This window comes from Athene noctua, chromosome 11, assembly GCF_965140245.1.
Source record: "Athene noctua chromosome 11, bAthNoc1.hap1.1, whole genome shotgun sequence".
Taxonomy (NCBI): domain Eukaryota; kingdom Metazoa; phylum Chordata; class Aves; order Strigiformes; family Strigidae; genus Athene; species Athene noctua.
In genome coordinates, this window is record NC_134047.1 from 13,067,665 (window position 1) to 13,091,683 (window position 24,019).

A 24,019-nucleotide genomic window follows, 5' to 3' on the forward strand; every position below is an offset into this window, starting at 1 on the left:
GTTTTTGTGCTAGGAAGGAGGCTTTTCTGGACAGGCCCAGCCATACAGCAGTCAGCTTCTGCACAGGTAGAGGGTGACAGAGGAAGTCTCTTACGATGCAAGTATTGATAGTCACCTTTAATCTCCAGGGATTTCCTAAGAATGAGGTGGGTGTTAGCAAAGAAAAACTTAATTCACACACTTGGTTCACATGTTTTCCAGGAGAACATCCACAAGTGACCAAAGCAGAACAAACTATGGGAAACAACACTTGCAACTAGGAAGCTCTGCAGGGTGCTTTACAGCAGAGATCACTGCATCAAGCTTTTTTTCTCCTTTCTAAAGCAAAAGACAGTTAGTATCAAATTGCTGTTTCAGCCTAGCTCATGTGTATGTTCCTGTACTAGAGTGATTTTGCCTAGAAGGATAATCCTGGCCCAGGACTGGCTGTGGGAGTAGCTGACTCTTCTCAGCCCTGTGTGCAGTAGTCATCACACCACAGGAGCTTTCAGCACCGGGTGTGGAAGCTTTGAGACCAAGGGTGGGGTTGGTCACCTCAAGAGATGCACCTGTAAGCCAGTAACTGAAAAGTAGCAAGGGTTTCTCCTGTCAAATTCCATTTGCTCATTCTAAGGAATATCAGTATCTTACTACAAACTTCTTAGAGCTGTATACCATTATTTTCCTGAAGTTGAAATAACCCTCTTCAGCTTTGTAAATCTTGCTGAAAGGGCCAAGGTTATGAGCACCATTACAGTTGAGAGAAGAGGCAGAGATGGAACTGGGGCTATATAAACACCTCCCTCCCCTAAGCAAGTGTCAGACATAACCAGTTTTACACCAATAGGCTTCTTGCTACCCCCTGATAGAGCTTTGCAGGTTTACAGCACTGTCCTGGTGAGGCTTTTTCTTTATGGAGAAGGTTCTTGGCAAATATTCCTGCCTGTGGAAGAGCTGGAACCTAGTCCCATTGAACTTATTTACCTTCCCTATGTACAGAAAGAGGAAAGACCAGCCCCACTTCAGATTGATTTCTCTATTTGAGTTTATTCTCTAAGAGTTTTGTCTTTATATGGTCTATATTCCAGAGGTACATTTTCCAGGCAGTGCATTTCTCTGCAGCCTCCTAAGTTGAGACAGCTGCTACTATTTAATGGATGCCTAACAGATATTTAATGCTATGTAAAGAACAAAAACTGTCTGGAAAAGTAAAATGTTTAAATAGTTCAAGGTTGTATTCCAGTTAAAGCTTATCAGGCATGTGATCCTGTTTCTATGAAGAACTGCAGAAGGGATGTCTACAGCAATACAGATCTGGATACACAGAGGCTTAAAAGTAAGCAGCAAGGTTAACCAGGGCCTTCTTCCAAGGTTAGCTCTTCTGCTTGAATACCTGGGCATTTCAAATACCAATCTGAGAGGGACAAGCACTTGAAGATGGCTGTCCCCCTTGGGGAGAGGGCCACCTGTTTGCTTTTGGGCCATAGATCAGGAACATTAATTGCAAAACCCAGCTCTGCAAGAACTATCATACTAATGAGATGTTAAATTTTTATCGTTTCATTTCTCTAAGCTGTTCTCACACCAAGTGACCTTCCATCAGACTTTTATATTCTACATCATCCTGAGCCCTAGCAGATATCATTAGAATGCAGCTTTGCCTCAAACCAAGATAACAATCAACTGAACTCAGTTTCCACAAGTTTAAGAGGAAATCCAATTCCCTCATAGTGATGCATCAGCCTGCTTCAAAAACCTAATACGACATCAGTATTTAACATTCCTGAGGTAGATGAAAGGCTACAGCATTTTTACAGCGAGAGTCCAGTGCAAGACAGGGAGCAGTGAATCAGTCTGTGCAATAACCTCTTCTAGCAAAGCAGGTTCTTCCCAGTTACAACTAGCAAAGAGGAAAGGCATCCAGCACTGGGGATTTCCCTCAAGATGGGTTTTATATCACTGAAAAGTGCCTTTAAAAGTTTTTCCATAGACTTTCCTTAAGCTTCCCAGTAGTAACACCCTTCCCTGCCTGTGTCCTCAATCCTCCTTTCATATCCTCCCCACTCACACCATGTCCCCTGTGTCCCTCAGCATCCCTTTGTCCCAGGCACTCACAGACACCGAGTCCACACCAGGGAGAAGCAGATTCTTTCCACCACCAGAAACAGGCTGCTGTCAAGTCATGACACAAGAAACAAAGTCAAAAGCCTCCCAAAGCTGAGAGGTTTTACATGGCCATCATGGAAACGATTCCACAGCAGGACTTCCACCCGTGACCTCTCCAAGCAGCCATGAAGGGTGACACCAAGCCTGGAGCACAGTGTTATACAGGGTGACCCATAGCCCCAGCTACACACTGTTTTTTTCCTAAACTACATCTAGTGCTAGACCCACTTTTCACAAAACTAAGGAAATCTTTCTGTACAGTAATTTTATTTAAATCAAGTTACCTTTGTTTTTACACTAATGCCTCAGTGCATCCTTTAAAAGGAAAGGAAGTATTTTCTTTAAAAATTATTTGTACATAAGACAAATCATAGAAATGAACACAGTAACATCAACAATTCCTAAAACATGCACAACTGTACACTGAACTGGGGATGGTGGGAGGAGGAGGAGGTAAGAGGAAGGATGTCTTTCTCTAAGCTTTCAATTAACACAAAGGGAAACAGAGGCCAGTGCCCACAGTGCTGAGCAGAACCACTGACACTTCTGGATATCAAGATCTGGTTACTCTTAGTTAAATTTCAGCCTAGCAGAAGACAAATCCAAATAAGCATGTTTGTGGAAGAACTCTTTATCTGGCAGCTGCTGGAAAGCTCCAAGGTCAACAAAACACACCAAGAAAAAAAAGCATGTGAAGGAGCAGCAGCTTTGCATCATAGCCTGGGGCAAGCCCATGCTGCAGGGCACATGTGAGCCCATGGCACCAACCCCATGCTTCAGTCGAGTCACCATCGAAGCCTCCCCTTCCCCTACCTTGGCAGCTTCCACCATCAGAAGCCACTTCCCTGGGCCAAGGAGATGCAGCTTCCTTTAGAGAGCATCTGAGGCTTTTATGAGCTTTCAGTTGTTTCCGTTCCTTCTCTTGGACAAAGCCTGTGAGATACGAGACAGAAGTCCCTACACCCCTCACAACAGCAGCTTTGGCTCCTGCCCACCAGGACTGGCCTGATGGCTGATGTCCACCTGGGACAGAAATACAGCAGTCGCTGCTTCCAGAAGTAGGCCAAGGAGCCCATCCTCCAATAGCCACATGTCATCAGCACATCTGATCCTACATTTGGTTATTAGCCTTGGGTTTGGTTTGGGGTTTGGTTTTTTTCTTTTCAGAGGAGTAAACATTACTACACCCTCTGAAAGAACCTTTCTTCAGACAATAGAGAAAGTAACCATCCCTCAGCTCCAACCTTTTGTCCCTTCTGTCCTCAGTTTTTAGCACACACCTTCTGAGTAGAGGCACAAGCAGCAGCTACCTGACACCTTATCAAGCCAGATCAACAGATTGGCCCCCAATGTCACCTTAGCAAAGTGATAACATTAGTATTCATTTTAGTCCACCCTCAAAAGAAGAAGAGGAGAAATAACATGAGAAAGCAGATACATTACTGCAACCTTAACTATACACAACCATCTCCTTTACTGTATTGATTTAGCCACAAATTAAGGCGGGGGGAGATGAGGAAGAAGTGAGGATGAAGAGGCAGCCATTTCAAAATGCTGAGGTGACCCAACACCCTCCTACCGCCTGCAGAAAGACCTCCAGGAACAGGGAGATTTCATCCAGAAACAGCACCCCCATCACACAGTGCCCAAAGCCCCAGCCCAAAAGCCATTCTTTTTGGTGCTACCACTATTACACTTGCAACCTCTATGTATTGAAACACTACATGAGGCCAGACATGCAGGGAGAGGCACCTGGATCTCCAATATTTGTAGATAGTGGAAATTCACATACACTTATCTTGTACCTCCACCATTATTTGGCTCAGCCCACCCTGAACGACCCTCTGCCACCATCCACAGGGTAGGACAGCTGCTAGCAATGCTGTTCACCCGCACGCTCACATGGAAGTGCAAAGCTACACGGACGAGCATGCACATAACCCTCCAGAGCTGGACGTACTGCCCACCCAGCTGAGAAGGCTGTAGTTGGGACAGAAAAATAAACAAAAAACATCCCTTCAAGTAATTTAAACCAGCCCGTTCTTGAGGGTCCAGCTGCAGAGCAGTGACCAGCTGGGCCTGTTCAGGGTGATAAGGCAAAAAAGTCTGAAGTCCTGGAGGGATGGAAGAATGAGAAGGTGTCAGTAGTGAAAGATTAAGAGTTATCTGTAGGTTGCTTCTTCACACTCCTGTGATTCTCATCTCCAAGTGACCAGCACCAGCTGCCTCCAGTTACTTCTGCACACAGCTTGGCCATGCAAGCCCACCACAGGCAGCTGAGAGAATGATATAGATGATAACCTGGAGAAAGAAAGCAGCCACTTCAGTAGAGAATTATACTTCTGTCACTCTGTCAACTGCTGACTGGCCTGGCAATCCAAACACAAGCTTGGAAGCCCACGGTTATCAAAGCCCTAAATAACTCATCAAATGCCCCACGGAACTTTGTGCCAGTGCCACTTCCTCCACATCCTGCAGCAATGTGGGGATGAGAACTGTCCTCCAGCAAGACACAAATGAGAGTTTGGTGGTGACAAAGCACTTCACAGATCTAACCTGCAACTACACTTCAGCAGCCTCGCATTAGCGCTGTTTGCACTGATTACAGGCTGGAGGTACATCGTCACAGCGAGAAAAGCTACCTCAAAGTTAAGTAACACGATACCAAAAGGACTAAGGCCTAAAAAGCCATTACAGATAGAGTAGCCATACACCCAATACCTCCGCTTCTAACAGAGCTAGCAAGGCAGCTGCCTATGACAAGGCATGTAGAAGGCAGACAGAACTGTCTGGGAAGCTTTTCCTATTGCCTTGACAAGAAAAGCTGCCTGGCACAATGCTTGTCTCTCCTCACACAAGACCATTAAAACACCTGTTTTACAGCTAAGGCCCTTCCAGGCACAGAGATGAGTACTGCAGTTCTAAAGACAGCAATATGCTATTGGCACTTTCCAGTAGTTAAGCCTGACTTAAGAGCTAAAGGTTATTGTGCTCCATACTTACAATTGATACAATGATGATGACGATGGTAAGCTTGAGGTTCTTCATACACATGGCTCTAGCAAGGTTCCTGCTGGTAGTTTTGAAAGTGACTGACTACAAGAGAAAGTAAAACAAGTAATTAATTCCTGAACCTGCTGCAGAGGAAGCTACAGCCAAAGATGAAGAGGCTTTTCCCAGCTACTACCACCCTAATAACCCAAACCACTGCCGTTACCTCTTCCAGAGCCATTTAACTCCCGCAGTTACACTAAAACAAAACTGAACAGGCATCAAGAGAAAGTTCTCCCACACTACTTCAGAGGCAAGATAAGTGTAAGAGTAAATCCAGAACCAGCTCAGGGTTGTGCCTTCCCATGCTCAGCTTGGGAGAATTAAACACAGAAGACCACCAGGTCAGTAGGCTGCCCACAAGGATTAGTTTACCTTAGAGTACAATTGGTTGGGTTCTCATTTGACTGCCAACCTTTTGGGAATTGAAGCACTCCAAAATATTTATGGAACTACTGATCTAATCACCAACACATTACATGCAACTTGATTAGCGTAAATACACCTGCCAAAGTGAGACAACCCACACTGTTACTCTTCACAGAAGCCCCACAGAGACAAGTCCTTTAACGTTAGAACTCTCCTTCAGTATTTAGGCTTGCTGCATTTTATGGAAAGCTTGTCGTTGTCCTGTTGCAAGTCTCCTCTATGCATCCTCCAGTTCTACCCACTCCAAACAGGTTTTGGTCACTCAATGACCTCAAACACCCACCAAGCTGTATCAGTGCACCTATTTTCACATGCTTTCCCCGAGCAGCTCATGCAAGGCTATGCCTGCCTGGAGAAAGGCTGCGGCAAGCCAACTCAGCAGCACACTCTGGTGGTTATTTTCAGGTTTTCCCCACAAACCAGCCCTCAACTCTTCCAGACAAGGCTCCACCAGGCAGAACTGCATCCCTACGAACTGTAATTCTGACCTCAAGCCGACTCCCATGCTCAGCCACCACCTGTACTTCGGGAGCACTTCTCTTGATCAGCCGTGCAGTTTCTAGACATGGAAGCAGACTTCTGGATACAAACACCCCTCACCTCAGCCCAGGCTAGTTCTCCTCTGACCACCAGCTTCTACAGACTGACCTCCCAAAAGGGGGCCCTTGCCACTGTTGCTAGGAGGGTTCTAACATGTGGTTTATGTACAATATTCTGGTGGTCAGAGCTCATACAGGAGTGATAAACCAGTCCATTACTCTGATGTTTGAGACCTTCAGCCCTGGATCTCGTAGGACGCTTGCCATCAGGCTGTAAGACATTCACACTAGAGGCATATGCCATTCCTTCATTTTTTCTACATGGTTTCCAAGAATCAACACACCTTGGGAGAGCTCATACAGGAATTCAGCCTAATTGCTGAAGGAATTCCAGACCATTTGTCTAAAGCATTACCTGAGGTTAGACAGCTTCTTTCCACCCCCTGAGGAAACAGTAAGGTTTAAACACCTGATAGCTGGAGGACAGCATTCCCTACTGGGTAAGCTCCAGCATCTCTACTACCTCTCTAAAGCATGAATACTTTTTGCCAGCTTAGAGACGTTTGGATTTCCTATTACTCCAGACAGAGTGGGTTTTCCTTGCCTTGGGCACAAGAGATGAGGACAAGAATCACCACCACTCGTGCTGGCAGCATGTTAGCCTGTGCCCTAGTTGTAGCAAACAGGAGCAAGTTGAAGATTGTCCCTTAACAGGATGGGGCAGCAGGCAGTGGGTCCTTGGGAGCAAAGCATTTGGCCAGCAGTACAGCCTAGTATTTAAGTCACCCACAAACCCCACCAGTACCAGCAGGACAGAGACACAGGGGATACCTACATTCTCTTAAAGGAGCTGCAGGACCAGGATGCAGCTTGTGAAACAGCAATAGGGAGTGGGGGGAATAAGACAGGACTTGTGTCTGACACAGGGAAGGATTACCTGTAGATCTAAATGCTTCAGTCTGTTAAAAAGTGGCTCTAGATGCTGATCTTCACCTCCACTGCTCCCTGATGAGCACAAGTGATGCAATAACACTATTTCCCATTTTTGAGTTCTTCCCCAGACTTACCGAATCCACAAGATTCTCTGTTTTATCTATCAGCAACTCCAGCTTCTCTCCTCTTTGTGCCACAAGGTCTGGAGAAAGAGACAAAAATCTAAATCTGTAGGTAGAATCCCAGTGCAAAAAGCTGCTTCCAATACCCAAGCCCAACTGCAAGCCAGGAACTCTTGGCAGGGGCTTATTGGACATCAAGTAGTTCTCAGCCTTTCAGAGACTGCCAGGTACAGTACTTAAGGAACAGTCTCACATCTCACAGGCTACATTTTGGGACTGACCCGACTCGGTTCTGATCAATTCCAGATCTAACCCTAGATTTTAAGTGGTCAGACTTGTCAAAATCCAAACCAGAATCAGACCAAAAAGAAAAAGCTACTGAGGAGCATTTTCCTCACATCAGCTGCAGGAGAACCACAGTGAACCAACAGACCAAATTCAGAGTGTGCTTCACCCCATCACAAGCAGTGGAAGTTCATCTCAAACAGTGCTCCTCACACCCACACGCCACCCTCAGCCAAGCTCAATGCAAGCGAGTTTGCAAACTCAGAGCTCCCCAGCCCCTTCTTCACCAGTTCGTTTTGGCAAGAGAAGCTGCCCCACCATCAGCTTCGCTCTTGGTAACTCTCCCTGTGGGACTGCCATTCTGGCCCAGAGCTCTGCACGCAGGGAAGCCAGATACCTATGTTTCGAACCATGATTCCTTTAAGTTCATCGATTTGAGCTTGCGTCTCTGCCACCTGGTCAGTGCCCTTGCTCTCCGAGTGGTATTTCTGTAACAAATGAATAGTCAGTGAAAACACAGACCCTCGACATTGCACTTCAGTTCCTTAAGACAAAAAGAGGCAACTCCTGGTCACTGCAGGACAGCACAGACATAAATGTGAGTTTTCAAATTACCAGAGACATTTATAAGTGGGTAGTAGACACAAATCTGCCCCTCTCAGCCACTTACAGATCACACATGCCCACCTGCTCCTGCTCTGCAGGAGCTGAAAGGCAGCCAAGTGCCTGCAACTTTCAGAGTGCCCAGAAATAACAACCCCCTTTGAAAGTCTAAGCAACTGGCAGCAAGGAAGGAAAGTTAAGACAAGCATCTGTGAGATATGGTTCACTAAATGCCTTGGCTACTATCAGTGGCCCCACTCTCACACATAATTTCTGAACTATTTATGAAGACAGCACACTTCCATGACCTTCTCTACTTAGCTCTAGAACATGTCAAGAGCACCCTCCAACTTCACAAGCAAGAGAACACGCAGCCATCTCCATGGGTGAGCATCAGAGGGAGTTCCAGCAAAGGTGAGGAGGGCCTGTGAGCTGGAAACACCACAGCAGATGTGGAAGATAGCCAGTTTGAGTTGCCTAATTGCTCTCTGTGGAGAGGATACAAGCAGCCAGGAGCCAGTCTGCTGCATACAAGACCCACCCAGAAGGATGTCACATCCCACCTCCTAGCTACAGTGTGACGGCTTTGCTGGTATCGAATCCCTCTGGTGCATCACAGCAAGTGGGAAAAGCACACACTAAATACCCCAGTGGCATGCTTGGTGTCTGTATGGAGCAAGCTCCCCTGCTAGCTTGTTGGATACCCACAGAAGCACACTCTGTTCTGCAGTCTCATACAAGAAAGCCAAAAACCAGGACATGTTGCTAATCTGTGCACAACTCCTGTCAGCCCTTCCCCTTCATTCTCTTCCCTTCAGAAGTAACAGGGACTTTGCTCAAAGACTGTTCTTCAGGTTTTGGGATCACAAGCAAACCTTCGGTGACTGCACAGTTCAGATTGCTGGGCAAGAGAAGCACTACCAACATCCCCAGGTTAAAAGGAGTCTCACAGTGTTTGCAGAATCAAAGGCAGGAAAACTGAGGTGTTGTCAGCATTGAATAACCAAGTTTTGCTATTCCTGGATTGATTTTAAGTCATTGCTCTCATCACAGGTCCTCTGCAGCCAAACACTGTTAGCCCCAGCTCCCTTTAAGTCACCTTCACCCAGGGAAATAGGTCTCCATATCAAAACTCACAGATAAGCCATTGTTTACCTCCAAACTTGTAGCCCTTACAATCACATCTGAAGACCTTCACAAAGCATCTCCACTTTAACAAGAGACCATCTAAGGAGACTGACAGCAGAAGCCAGGACAAGATCCCGATTGCCCTACTTCATAACCACCCACATGGCTACTTAGACCACAGTTTTCTTCTGAATAAGTGTTTGATTTGCACCCATTTCTGACAACATGGGAAGCAAGAGTCTCTAACACTAACATCACCCACATACTCAGGTCATAATTAATCGTTACAGCACTGAATGTGACAGCTCCTTTGACCCTTCTCCTCAGAGATTATTCTTTTTGGGAAAGGTGCAGAACTGGCATGCTATCAAAACTGGTCACTGGTTTTACTGGGAGTGTAGCTTCCCTTTTCAGTATTATCTGTGTGCTACACTTGAGTTGTAGCATGATCTCTGAACTGCCACATGATCTCTTCCTTCACTCTCAGCTTCACACTAGTTCAACTCTAAATTATAGGAATCACTTAAGATAACAGTCCTGCTCTTCTACTACATGTAAAGTTTGGTCAGCAGGGCGCTCAGCAAGTTTTAGAGCCATTTGAGGGAAGAGCTTTCTGTCATCACTTAACTTCTATTATTTGATGCCTGGATTTCCATCAATATGCAAAAGCCAAGGTAGGCAGCTCCTCTTATGGTATAGAGAAATGTAAATGCTGGGATTTATAGAGGAATATCAGCACCATGGCTCTGAAGACTGCCTGGCTCTTCCGATAAGGCAATTTCACTAAGCTTATTCCCACCATGAACAGTTTACAATTTGATGAGTCATCACTTCATAAAGTTTCAATCTCCACATATCAAAGCCTGGCGGAGAAGAAAAACTCAGTCCTATCACACATAGGAAGTTAATCTAATTTATTATACACAATGCATTGGGCCCTTCTGGAGCCAGACTAGCATTATTATTCATTGCTTTCTATCTGCTGCATAAGCTGAAGAACAGTTTCTGCAATGAACTATGTGCAACTTTACATGCTCCAAATCACGTCCACTAGTCACTGAGGGCACCAAATGGCTCCTTTCAAAACTCCACTACAAACTTCACACAGCAACAGTGCAAGTGCACATCCTTCACCCACCTCGGAGTCCTGGCTTCACCCTGCACCTCAGCACTGTTGCACCGTAGTGCAACCTACACTTACAGGCAAGAGATGCTCATGGGTCACCAGCAAAGGATCTCTCCAGCTGTGCCTTTAGTATCACCAAACTTTCAGTAGATCCAGCAGGAAAAAAGCCAAGCCCTTCACAAAGAACAGCAACAGCACTAACATGCTCACCAGCCACAGCAAAGCAAATTGAGAACCTCCTACACCACATGTACAGCACCAGTGGTCATTGCCCCTGATACAGATTGTGTACAAGCTCTGAAAGCCAGTATTCCAAAGACATGACATCTTTAATTCAAGGGAGGTCTCAGAAAAAAAAAACCCAACCCAAAACACAACCCCAAAACAACATTGCTCAGGCTATGAAGTTGTTTGTAGTCAATTAAGGACTCTTAAGAGTCTTCAACAGAAGATTCAAAACAACTTCCTTGTAGACAGTATAGCCTGAGGTTTTGTGCACTAATAAATCTATTAATAATATGAGTTGCAGAGCAGTTATTTATTCCTTCTCTATCTTCCATCTGACTTCATTAATTTAAATTTGACATTACATCTAGCAACAGTCCTGCACTTTCCCCAGGTCTGTTTTCTCTGCAGGTGCTGTAAGTATACCACTGCAGACCAAACACCAGGGAAAAGTGCGAACAGCAACACACCCACTACTACGTGAACAGCTCATATTTTAAGAGTAGCCCAATTCCACACCTAGAGCAACTGCTCTTTGCTTTCTCCTCCTCTCCCCCACAAAAAAAAACCCACTGAAGCAAGGCAGGGTGTTGTTTGCAGACCCAAGTTACACATCAAGTCAACACCGCATTAAGAAATGCATCTTTCTATAGAGGGCTGAAGGGAAATGCAAACACTATGCTGTGCACTTCAATACTTCAGAAGTTCTACCCGTATACAAAGCAATACAACTATTTCAAATCTCTCACATCTGGCAGCTATGAGCTTTGTCACACCTCAAACGGAATACACAGCAAGCAAAGCTCTTCTGTGAAAATGGGATGGTAGCATCAAGGCTCTATCAGATTCCTTCGGGAAGCAAAATAAGTGTGTAACACTCTGCATCTGAATCAGATTCCAGCCCAATCTTTCCTTTCAGGAGTCCAAGAACAGACTGAGAGAAGCTAGAATAGAGTCTTCTGAACCCTGGAAATTTCTTAAAAAGGAGATGGACAATGTTCTGTATGTGCCCTAACAACAACAGTCAGAACTTGGCTCTAGCTGAGCTGTCAACAGAGACAAAATCAGACAGCACAAGCCAGAACACATCAGGACAGCGGTGCCATCCAGTTCCAGCAACTGAAAGCAACATGCTACGATGCCAGTGGGAAAGGCAGGACAGTCTGCTCCCGTCTCACACCACAGGACAGGGGTGCCACTACAGCCCCGCCAGGACTCCAAGCTGTTACCTGGTACAGGCCCCATGAGAGCAGTGGGCAAGAAGATATGTCCTGCTGCAGGCAGCTCCCTGGCAGCAGCTTTCCTCAGCACACCTGAGCCTGCAGCGCTGCACCGTACCACAGCTCCATCCCCCCACCCTTCAGAGGCTGTTGTTCAGTGCCTGCACAAACCCCACTGACATGGGCTTCCTCTTCCTTCCAGACTGGAATCATACCAGTGGAGGAACTCATCTTGCAAAGACTACAGTTCCTGCAGCCCCCAGACTTGGAATCCATCATCACCCTAAACACCACTGAAGCCACAGCTGAAAAGGGCAAGTTGAGGGTGAAATAGATATTCCTCTCACTTTTGTAAAACCCTCACACTTTTAATTTTGCAGTTGGAAGGGTCCAAGGCTATTTTCAACTCAGAGAATGTGGGACCTTTCACATGTCACTTATCTTGCTCTTTAACCTCCTGCCTATCTCAGGAATGGAAACCCTTAGAGCCTCTGTGCAAGCTGGAGTCTACCATGGTTCTGTATACAGCACTTGATTGTAATCCAAGCCCAGTTTTCTTTCCTCCTGAAAATGAGGCAGTACCACAAACAAACACTCTGTCACACTCCATCAGTATGCCACTGAAATTACTATGAAGAAAGGAGGAGAGAAGTGAAAGGCCATTAGGGTTTACTAGAAGCTAAACAATAGGGTTTACTAGAAACTAAACTTCAGGACTTGAGTGTAACAGAAACAGTAACGTGTGTTTGTCTTGCTCTTAGCAACAGTGATGTTAGCTCACACTGGTTGGGCAATTCCAACTAAGGCTGACATTTCAAATGTTACTGTTAAGATCTAATCTCCAGCACAGCTACCTGGTACAAACAGTTAATGCATCACTATTAACCCCAACTCATTTTTAACACCAAAACTGTGAAGCAACCCAGCTGAAGGGTAAGTGTGGGGAGAACAGCCAACTCCCCTGGCTTTATACCCAGACTCAGCATGGTGCTTCAGTTCCAAGTAAGAAAATAAAAGAAGAATTTCTGGGGAGAAGTTTGGTTTGTTAGGGAAATCCCATTTAGCAACAGATCTCACCAGCTGTGCAGCTAAGACACTTGAGAACTCGCTGTTCATTGCATAGGGAAGGGCTGTCTGTGCTCTTGAGCCATATGTGGTCTGAAACCTCTTCTTGATTTCATTCAGGAAGTTGAAGGCTCTGGATCGTTCAAAGTCCTGGAAGGAAGAGAACAGACCATGTCCAGAGCTGTATCAAGTCACAAATAATGAAGTATAATGGGGTATGTAGCCAGCTGTAGAGAAACTGTAACTATCAGTTCTTAGCAGGCACGCTGCACTGTGGGATTTGACTGGTCATCCTGGGGTTTGAACAGCAGCCAGGTTTCAGCCTCAGCATCCTGGACTTTGGCAGCAGACTTTACTGGGGTATCCATAGTTCTAATTCTGTTCCTGGTACCTTCTTCCAAGGAGGGAGATGTTTTTGCTTCAACACTTCCAGAATTGAGGAGTATTATGCATATTTCACTGACAATTAAAGGCTAGCCTCTACATCTAGATTCTACTGCACTGGGGATGCTAAGAGAGAAACTTAACCTCAAAATTACTCATATGCATTTGAGTTCCAGGCTTAGACTTCAAAGCTATAACTGATGTGAATGACAACACAAGCAGTAATTCCAATGGGAAATAAAGACACCTCAGATTAGCACCCACTATTGATTTGTTTTGACAGACACAGTTACAAAAAAAGCCAAAACCTTCAAAGAGCCTGTGTGTGCAACACCTGTAACCAAAATACTTACATCATCTGTGATGCAGAGGTATATAATCCTGTCTTGGCAGATGTAATGAAACAGATAACTGCAGAGAAGAAAGGAAAGAAAAAAGGTCATTTGGAACTGCCACAGGACTAATCTAGAACACACTGCTGCCTGCAGGGCCTTCAAGGGCTGGAGAAGTACAAGAGCAAATTCCAGTTACTCTACAGCAAATGACACAGATGCCAGCATACCCCTTTGTTCAGGTAAATGTCTCCATTCCTATAACCTACACTGAATTAGAGACCGCCTACATGTTAAAGAATCACCGGCCTCACATACTGCACAGCATGCCATGCTTAGCAAAAACTTTGTGGGACATTTAGTTGTTAAACTACCTTAGTTCCATGTTCTTCCAGCTACTTAGAATCAAACCTTGACAGGATACCCAGGGGTAAGATTTTTATCTAATCCTAATCAATGTGCATACAAGCATGCATGCACTAATTCACATGTGACGAGAGCTGCAGTCAGAATGACCAGAGAGATAATACTTTAAGTGACCCCCACTGGCACAGTGATTTGCTTCTTTAGCCTTCTTTGTATAACCAGTGGGTTGCGCTGCCTTCAGTTTTCAACGCAAAGGCTAAGAGACAAAAGCAACCACAGTAGAAAATTAATTAGAACAATAATCACGTTAACAGGCTCAAATCATGTGGCTAGGTTAACTATTCTTGTGAAGATGCCTTTGGTGGTGCTGAGTGAACACCAACGTTAGTTAACAGCAACCCTCAGTATCCTGAAAAACAGTGCAAATCAGTTCAAAGAAGTATTTTCCTATCTCAAGTTGTTATTTTAGGCCCACCAGAAAAAAAACCCCAACCCTCAGTTTATACACAACTAAACCCAAACCAGAACTGATCAGAGCATTCTAGTTCAACTCACTGGCTTTAGCTGTTGCTTTTATTATACTGCCCCCTCACCACTATTTGATGCTCCAGTAGGTGATGTATTCTTCTGACAAGTACAGCAGGACAGAATAGGAATAGAGTTGCAAAAAGGCCACATGAATACTTCTTTTTTCTTCTCTAAAAAAACCTGTGTATCCTTTCACTTTGACATTTGTGTATTTCCAAAACGTTTTCCCAGTAAGCATGCAGACCCTTGTACAAAGTCCAGAATAAAAGCAAGTTAATGAACATGCTGCACAGCAGTTGCCTTGTACAGATCTCTGTGGGCACAGCTCAGTAGCTTTCAAACTCAGGTTTTGTATTATATAAATAAGACAACACTGAATTAAGCTTTAGGGATGGGCTAGAAGTAGAGTTTACTGCCCTGAAGGTCTGTTCTCACAAAAAAAAAAAAAAAAAAATCCCTGCATATCCACAACTACTGCCCCTCCTTCCTGGAGGAAAGAGATAAAGCTTGCCTGGTACTACCTTACAAGCTCCCCAGTGGCTTGTAGAAGAATCTTAACAACCGAGACAGAATAACCCCAAGAACTCCTGATGCTAGAGGACTGGTTTTCCTTTAAGATTCTATAAAAGACACAGAAGCTTTTCTTAAAAACAAAAAGAAGTCATTAAATGAGTTTAAGTAGTCCAAACAAAGTTAAAAGAAACTCAAGTTTTTTCCTGTTTCAGAAAAGGACAAGGGATCCTAGACAGACAGATAACAGGGCAATTCTCCACCCTGCAGGCTGGGACCCTGGCAAGGCAGGACAACCCCTGAAACCCTACAGACAGGAAAAACAACTCCTTGTGCTCAGCTTCACGGCTTTCACGTTTTCCCCAGTTATCACAGCCAAAGGAAAAAGAATAAAGCTATTCTGTAGCTCCACAAACCAAAAACTTTACTTTCTGACAGGAGGAAGAAGTTGCCAGCTCCAAGCATGGGTGTGTGAAAATATTCAATCCCCCAGACAGACGGCTAGGAACTCTTCCTACCAATCTCCTAGAGGGAAGGCAGGGTTGGCAGATTCTGATAAAAGAGGTGGTTGTCCAAATCACAGAAAAAGTACCAATATAAGACTTGTCAGAAGAGACTAACTTTAGCAGAGGAGACACACTGATGCTAAGCTCAGTGCCCAGAGCTGCAGAATGGCACCTGTATGTTTTAACAGCACAATGCAAAGCAGAACAACCACAAACGGCAGTGATCATCTGCTACATTTGTTAAATCCTCAGTAAGGAAACAGTAACAAGAAAAATATTGTACACTTTGCAGCATACTTTGCAAGTACAGATGCATTAGTTACCTATCTCAGTGCTCCCCAATGAAGAGCAAAGCCATCTCTACCACAATTCAAGTGTTCACCTATAAAAATAGCACTATGGCACTCCTGAAACTCAACTCTGCAGTTGGTTGAACAGCACTCAAAACAAAGTTAAAACAAAAGAAAATAACTGTACCCTTAAAATTACAGTAGAAAAAAAAATACAACATCCAAAGTACTTTAGACCTCAGGGCAGGCAGCCTCCTCAGAAAGTTCTCCCCCAGGGACATTTAGTACTCCCAAGCCAGGGAAGGATGCAGGAAGTCTACACCAATTTTTATCTCTTGAATCCTCAGGCAGCCAAATCAGCTTTAACACAACAGCTTGAGCAACAGTGAGAATCCAACCACACTGCCAATTCCAAAGATGGAGCTGAAGTAGGGTCCAACGCTTCTAAATTTGCTTTCTCCACAGTTCTTTCTTTAGTTTGCACACCAGCACACTGACTTACCTACTTTACATGTGCAGTCAGTCAACAGTCTCAGGCAATATAACACCTAATCCCTCCATTCTATCAACACTGACCGAGATCTGTGCAAGCCTGGGAAAAATCCTTCTGTCCCACAGACAGGATTTGTGATAGCTCAGGATGACTCTATAACATATGCCAGCATGACTCAAAGCAACCAGGATCCACAAGTCATCTGAGAAAGGTGATATTTTTACCTAAAGCCATGTTCAAGCCTCAGGAAATACAGCAAAAGACTCCACAAGCCAAATACCAAAGACTCCCAACAGTTTAATATTCACAGCTGAGCACCCTCCAACTCACTTTGGAGTTGTATAAAAATAGAAAACTTGATTTCATATCAACCTCTTAATCCAAATTCAAATCCTGGTTATGCTGCAAAATTCTGGGGGGGAAAAAATAGCTATTGTGCTGACTGCACATTCAATCAGCATACTAACACAGCCAAATCCGAGTCTGGCTACACTCCATTTATTCGTATCCTCGTGCATGCTCACTAGTCTCTCCTCCCATACCCAGAAGAGAAACATTACTCACTTCCCATGTGAATAGGTCAGTTTGTTGTTTTCAGATGGTATTTTCGCCAGGATCTGCTCTGTCACCTCCAGGAAGTTTCCTCCACACCAGGCATGTTTGGCAAGGATGGTTGTGCCCCTTGCCACAACAGCGAACAGGATAGCCATGACTTCACAGTACCTGGAAATAAAAACACTGCAAGAATTACTCGTGTTCTTTGGCAGAAAAAGCATCATAATCTTAACAGTATTCTCTCATGGCATAGGCTTGTTCAATACTTTGAGAGGATACCATTATCAGAAAACTTCTCTCATTTCCTCTTTTAGGTTCTGTTCTGAATGACACCCTGTTCTGAATGACACCAAGACTACAATAACTGCTAGAAGGTTTTTTCTTACTGCAACTGCATTGTGTCCTACAGTCAGTGATCCCATAATGAATTTTGCCTACCTTGTTTCCACCTAGATTTCCAGCTATTAGTACAATTTTTTGCTCTTCAACTGACCTTAAGTTTTTTCTTGCTACTGAAAAAGCTGCCTGTGACCAGTAAGTTCCAGTTCAGAAAGGAAGTAACTGTCTTGCAGCTATGTTAACAGCAGCTCATTATACAGACCAAGCCCACCACCTCCAACACATGACTGTTTAGGGGTAAGGCCTTTGCTTTGATTGCTATCAAACTGAAGTAGAAAAACCACCACTTGCTTAGAGTCACACCATACACATCCCCTTTTAACAGTCTAGGCACTCATTAAGTGCATGTTGTCCCAAGACTTCTGTAATAATCTGCACTTCTCAAAGCAAGACAGCACATTTGCAAACTGATTACCCTCAGCAACACACCATTTCTACAAGCCAGCACTCTTGCATACATATCAAACAGGACAGGTTACAGTGTGTGTGTGTTTCAGGGCCAGACTTCCGTGAAGTATCCAGAGTTGGAAAAACACACCTGCTGTCATATAAAGGGACACACTTGATCAGCTCAAGTATCACCACATTAATCTACTGACAGACCCAAGACTTAACATGTGAAACCACATGTCAGACCACAGCTGTGACATCTGCTTGGCTGATCCAGTACATCCATAAGCCTCTTTTCTGCTTAGGAAAGGCTTAGGTAAGACTTTTGACCCTGCAATACCCAAAAATCTTATTTTTCACTTTGCACTTGACCGCCCTCATATTGCCTGCCTTGTTTTGTGTCTAGAAATGTCTGCATTCTGGCTGGAAAGATCACACACCTATTTCAATACAACCAAGTAGCTTGGAGACCTTTCCAGAAATAAGTACAAACAGCAGAAAAGCAACGGTTTAGCTTTAGGATCTGAAGACCACAGGCAGAAAGACTGAACACAGGCTATGCCCAGCCAGACTTTCCACCCTTCCAGCACCGACTGAAGTGACCTATCGATCTCTTCTGTATCAGGCATTGGTCCTACTGAGCACTGTGCGGACAGATCTGCCCTGAAGAGCTTATGCTTTCATGCAAACTGATGCACAAATGATCACGGCAACAGTGGAAGAGGTGATGGAGGAATGCAGAGCTGTTAATGAGGCCATGAAGTTGAGCTACAATCACTACCCCACCGCATCAGGGCTCACTTTGTCCATCTGAGCTTGACAGATTCAGGCTTGGCCAGCAACAATTGGGTAGTGTCCCAAACCCTCCACAGCTTTAAGAGCTCAACAACAGACTCCACGGCTAAGCTACAACTACCTGGGAGCACTGAGGTATTCAGAGCCAGCACCGCTGAAGGGAGGAGGCAGCAAAGGAGGAGTTTGACAAAGGATCACAGCAAGCAAAGGGGGCGGCAGAACAATAAGAGGTCTCAAAGGACACTGCTTCAAAGGAGAGCAGCCAGCCAGGCACACTCTATAAAACCTGAGAGAGTTCATAGTACCATGCAAGATGCAAGTTCCCAGAGAAGCTGTTCTCCTTTGCTCTTCCTGATCAGTAACACAACAAAAGGGCATCAGTAACTGGAGGGGGGAGGAAACACCAGATCACTCAGCAGCAGCTCCCCCAAACAGATTTCTGCTTTTGCTTCCTCCTGACTGGCACTCCTCCGACCCATACACATGCCCCTTTATTTCTACCAAGGATAGGGAAGCCCCTCGTGCTGCTTTGCACAGCTTGTTTCTTGTTTACACTGTCTCAGAGCAAGACCAGTTTTCAGAACAAAGGCAACTTGTTGCATTTACCTGCTGCTCTTTTTGGTATGACAGCTTCCCTTGTCCTTAATTACTGTGTCCAAGTTCTCATGCACCTCATTTCCCATCCACCACTCCCACCTTGGTGCCAGCCTCACCTCTACATGGCTCAGGGATTTAAATAACAGGATTTATATCCAGTTGACATGTTTGCACAAAGCCTGTTAGGAAGAAGAGAGGGGAAGAGTGCCCAGACCAGCAGATAGTGAAGGAATTGGGGTTTGCAAGCAGCCATTCCCCTGCCTTGTCCCCCTCACTTCCAGACTGAAGCAAGCTCCAGCTCATTTAAAAATGTCAGTACTAACAGTGACAAACAGCTAGGTTTGTTTTTGCTTCCTCCCACAGTTACAGGTATGCTGGTTTGCAGGCTCACAACTGGCCTGTCAGCATCCAGCCTGTCAGCATTGCAGAAGAAAACCAAATTCTTTTACATCTAAGAGGAGATGATCTTTAAACATAAGGACAGGTGGTGCTTATTACACTCAAGTAGTGTCTGTGTCTACCTAAAGAAAAATATTGAAGTTACCTAATCTGGGAAAGCAAGGGTAACAGTTTTCCCCCCTTTCACACTAAAGAAACTCCTCAGTGCAAAGATAGCCAAGGAGAAAGAATAAAAAGCAAAGAAGAAAGTCGTGATTACTCACTAATAAAAAAATTAAAAGAAAGTTCAAGAACAGGTTCCAGCAGAAGGAAGTAGTTCTTCACATAATGCACCTTCTGAAGCTCCTTTGCATGTGTTTTCATGGAGGAAAAGTTCACATGAGTTCAGAAAGTAACTCACAAGGTTATGGAGAAAAAGAATCACTGTTAAACAAATTATTACCCAAGCAGCCACTTGCTGGAGCCTAAGGGTTTTATCACGAGTTTCTTCTATTCTTCCACTCTTGCTCAGGCATCCCACCAGCCACCACAGAGCCAGACCCACCTTCAGTCTGACTCAATAAAGTAATTCATAACACTGAGAAATCACTTCACAGAAGTTCAGGATCTCTTTTCCAGGTAGAAATACTATGAAGAGCAAACAATATTTTCAAGAAGCAAAGCTGACATCCCACCAAGTCAGAACCATTGTCCAGCCCCAGTCAAGGTTATGACTCTCACAGTACTTGAGCTTTAGGGCTGCTTTTGCTCACCACACTGCTCTTCTCCTACAGGAGTAATTAAGGGTCATACAACAGCCTGCTAAGTCCCAGCACTCCCAGTTCAGAGCAAATGCCTTAAAGCAGTTTAAAAACACGCTTCCAAGGCATCCTATCATCTCTTCCAACTCTTGAACTACCAAGAGCATCACATGACAAGCAGAGAGCCAAGTCATTTGCAAAGCTTCTCAGAAGCCCAACCACAGCCTTCTCCCTCCAGCACCACTGAACCAGCCTGCCTGATCACTTCTTTATGACTGTTTTAGAGCTGCCCCACTACAGAAAATCCAAACTGCCTTCCAGAAAGCAGTATCTAGAAAAGCCCGGAGACTGGTGAACCTGCATAGACAAAACCCATTTGGGAGTGTTTCCAGCACTGACATCCTGCCACAGAAGACTTACATGGCCAATTTAGCAGAGCTTGCCTTTTTTTTTTTTTTTAAGCCAGCCTTAAATAGCTGTATCAATCACATGTTGATTGCATTAGAGCAGGAAAAGTAGTCACAGGTTCCAGTGATACTTTGCTGCCTCTGGCCTTAAAAAGCTGCTCTCAGCTCTTCAAAGCACAGTGCTACAGATGTGCAAGTCTGAGGGTCAAAGTGGGACTCCAGTGCTCTAAGCCAAGACTTACATACCCCTAGCTAAACACAAGCTGAGTAAGTTACTAATCACAAGTTCCCCCTCCACAGCCCTGAAGAGACCAAGAGCTTTAGCCTAATGCTCACAACATCATTTCAGATGGACACGGAGCAGAAGGGGGACTACTCAGAGCTAAAACATAAAGGAATGAGTAAATCCTTGGAACTTCCTGCAGGACCCACTACCTCCACCTGAAGAAGCTGAAGCAGAAAGGAAGGCAAGCAAACAACCAAACTCAACATGTTTATAGACAAAGATGAAACAAAACTAAACCTTGGATAACTCGAGTTAAATGCTTATCACACCAGAGACAAGGGCAGCCACACAGCTGATTCTGATCTTGTAAAAAGAAATTATTAACTGCCATGCAACTGTTCCTAGTTTCTCCTAATTAAAGAGACAGAAACTCACTCCTGTCTGAGAAGGCTGCAGAGAACACAAATATTTCCCCCCCAAAAAATAATATCTATAGCCAAAAACTAGAAAAATAATATTCAACTGTCCAGTCCTTCACTGGACAGGAAGTGATTCTCTACAAGCTTAGAGTCATTCCCTATCCTACACTTCAGCTTCAACTAATTTAGCCAGAAGATGCAAACTCCACAAACTGCATTTTATTCTGTTTTCTACTCACTCAACACCTTATCTCTTCAGGTGTTACTAACAACGAGGATCTGCTGAGCAGCATGTCAAAGAATTTGTGAGCAATTGCAACAGCACACTGATCTGCCCCAATGCTAACAAAACCAAGAGGAATTTACATACAATCACATCCCTTCAGATCCACCAAGATACAGTCATCTGCAATGCTCTGGCCAGTCCAACAACTGAACCAGAACTGTGTCAGTGCAACACCAGGTCATAGCCAGGAATAAACAAACACGACTAAGTCCCTTGAGCAATCAGGTGACTGGCCAGTATCAAGGAACCAATCTCTTCACATTGCAGTCACTCAATGAACAGGACCAACGTAAAGGCACAGCTGTAAAAGAAAAAAAAAAACATTCCCAAACACTCCCCCTGCCCACTCAAGCAAAGAGACACCTTAATTTCCAGAGTAGAAGAACTCCAAGTTTAAACTGAGGATTAAGTGGTTTAGACAACTTCTAAAAGTCTCTGTTCTTTTAGTGTTGGACATTTGCAGAACTCACATTAGTGAGGTGAGAGTTCAACAGTACCACAAGTAAGGTGACACTCCCTGACGCTGTGGGATCCCACAGTCCTGCAGCAGCAAGGAAATCAACTCAGTGAATTCACAGTCCTCAGCTTTACTTAGGAGACAATAGTCATGTACTTTGCAATGAACCTGCCCCCAGCTTTGAGCAGAATGAATTAAATGAAACAAAATAGATTTAACAAGGAGTATAGTTCTCTCTATAAGCAGTATCCCATGCAGCCCTCTAACACTCGTGTATTACTTTTGTTAGCGATAGAAATCCATTGAACTGCTAGAGAACATCTCTCCTCGGAAGTTACAAGAGAGTCAGGAATTAAAACCACCCCTTTGTATAACCTAGGGATCACAACTGTCTTCCTATCTAAACTTACAGTACGGAATAGCTGGAAATAGTCAACACCAAACTTTCCTAAACGAAAAACTCAGAGATATCGGGTAGGCCTTGCATGGAAAGGCTCCAAATCAGGAGGGAAAGGGGGAAAAGGCTGCATTCCTCAGCCACTCAAAAATCACCACGGATCCAAAGAGCTGCTTAAGCAGTGCCAGAAGCAGCTAACAGAGATGAAGCACAAAGGTGAGTATTGCATTTGTATCACAATGACTATTTACTCATTGCAAGTCACACTGCAAGATGCAGCATTCTGCTGCCTACAGTCTCTCATGGCATTTAACAGAAGGGCACAGAAAAACCTGCAGCATCTTAAAGCATGTCAGAAACACAGGCTGTCTTCAAAATTAAGTTTAAAACCTCAGTAGGGATGATTTATTACTTTCAAGCAAGACACAAAATCCCTTGTTTGTTGCTCTGACTTCACTGAAAATCTAGAATAAACTATCAGATGTCAGTTAAGACAGCTGGGGCAAGAACTGAACCCAGAAAACTGTGCCCATCCTGTCAGCCCCTGGTAGCCAAGGGGGACTCATCAGTCCTTCTTCTTGACCAGAAGATTCACAGCCTCAGTGCCAACAAGTGATGAAGGAGGTTCCTGCTTATACTTCCAGAAATCCTTTTTTATGGAAAGCAAGGGGCATCACATTACTAGTGGCTTTAAACATGAAATACGTGTAGGTGTTGCAACCCTACAAGTTGCAAACTGCCAGACTGCAGTAAGATCGTTTAAGTATCGTGACTTCAGCAGAAAGTAGTCTAGACTTCCCTTTAACCCTTGCTCGGCATCTGCAAATTACTATTACTTTAAAGGATATCCCAACGTTAAGCCTTGTAGTTTATTTGTTCATTTTAAGCCTGCGAAGCACGGCATTCCTGCACCAACTTAACCGAAGTTCTGCTTCCTCTCGTCTACATAGCTTACTTCAGGTACCTCCACTTCATCATTACAGAACCAAATCGCTAGGTAAGATTAACCCAGTTTTTCCTCCAGCTGCATCACCTTTTCTAGAAGGCTGCATAACATGTTTTAGAAGGGTAAAAGAAACAGAATATGACAGCTATTGAACACACAGCTCTCTAGAGAGGCAACATGTACACCCTAAAGCACGCTTACTTACAGCGCCCCCCATCGCAAGCCTAACTGTAACGATTTATCACTATCCAGTCCTTAAAAATCCACGCAAGCCTTTGCCTCGAGTGACACCAGCAACGCCGGGGTTAATGCAGCGCAGCGGCTACGGCCTTTCCCCCCCTAACCCGCGCTCCAGCAACCGGCCCCCCGAGCCCCCACCACCCAGCCCCAGGCCGCGCCTCGCCTCGCTGACACCGAACGAGGCCTCCGACCAGCAGCACCCCCGGGCAGCGGCCCGGCACCGGGGCAGCCTCCTCCGCCCTCACCGCACCCGCTCCCGGCCTTACGGGCCCAGCCTCACCGCCCCCGGGAGGGGGGGGGGAACCGGCGGCAGAGCCGCTCTCCTCAGCGCGCCAGGCGGCTCTCCTAAGCGGCCGGGCCCCCCCGCAGAGCCCTCCCCGGCGCCGCTCACCTGCCGCCGCGGCAGGAGGGAGCGCTCCCAGGGCGCCGCCGCCCGCCGCGCTCGGTTAAGCGCCCCCCGGCACCGGGCGCCGCGACGCGCTTCCG

The 24,019-nt window shown here is 45.1% G+C and overlaps 1 protein-coding gene across 2 annotated transcripts; it reads right to left on the minus strand.

The window, feature by feature from the left end:
* Positions 1 to 102: 102 nt before the first annotated feature.
* On the minus strand, positions 103 to 24,005 carry VAMP7 (vesicle associated membrane protein 7). Of its 2 annotated transcripts, XM_074914763.1 has the most exons (8): positions 23,925 to 24,005; positions 16,845 to 17,003; positions 13,609 to 13,666; positions 12,884 to 13,021; positions 7,902 to 7,992; positions 7,232 to 7,299; positions 5,149 to 5,241; positions 103 to 4,446 (listed from the first exon to the last, which is right to left on the minus strand). In XM_074914763.1, the coding sequence occupies exons 2-8, from the start codon at positions 16,988 to 16,990 to the stop codon at positions 4,378 to 4,380; spliced, it is 663 nt and encodes a 220-aa protein (XP_074770864.1). In that variant the 5' UTR covers positions 16,991 to 17,003; positions 23,925 to 24,005; the 3' UTR covers positions 103 to 4,377. The 2 variants fall into 2 exon arrangements, with proteins under 2 accessions (XP_074770864.1, XP_074770865.1); XM_074914764.1 differs by lacking the exons at positions 13,609 to 13,666; positions 23,925 to 24,005 and having other exon boundaries at positions 16,910 to 16,990.
* Between the last annotated feature and the right edge of the window lie 14 nt (positions 24,006 to 24,019).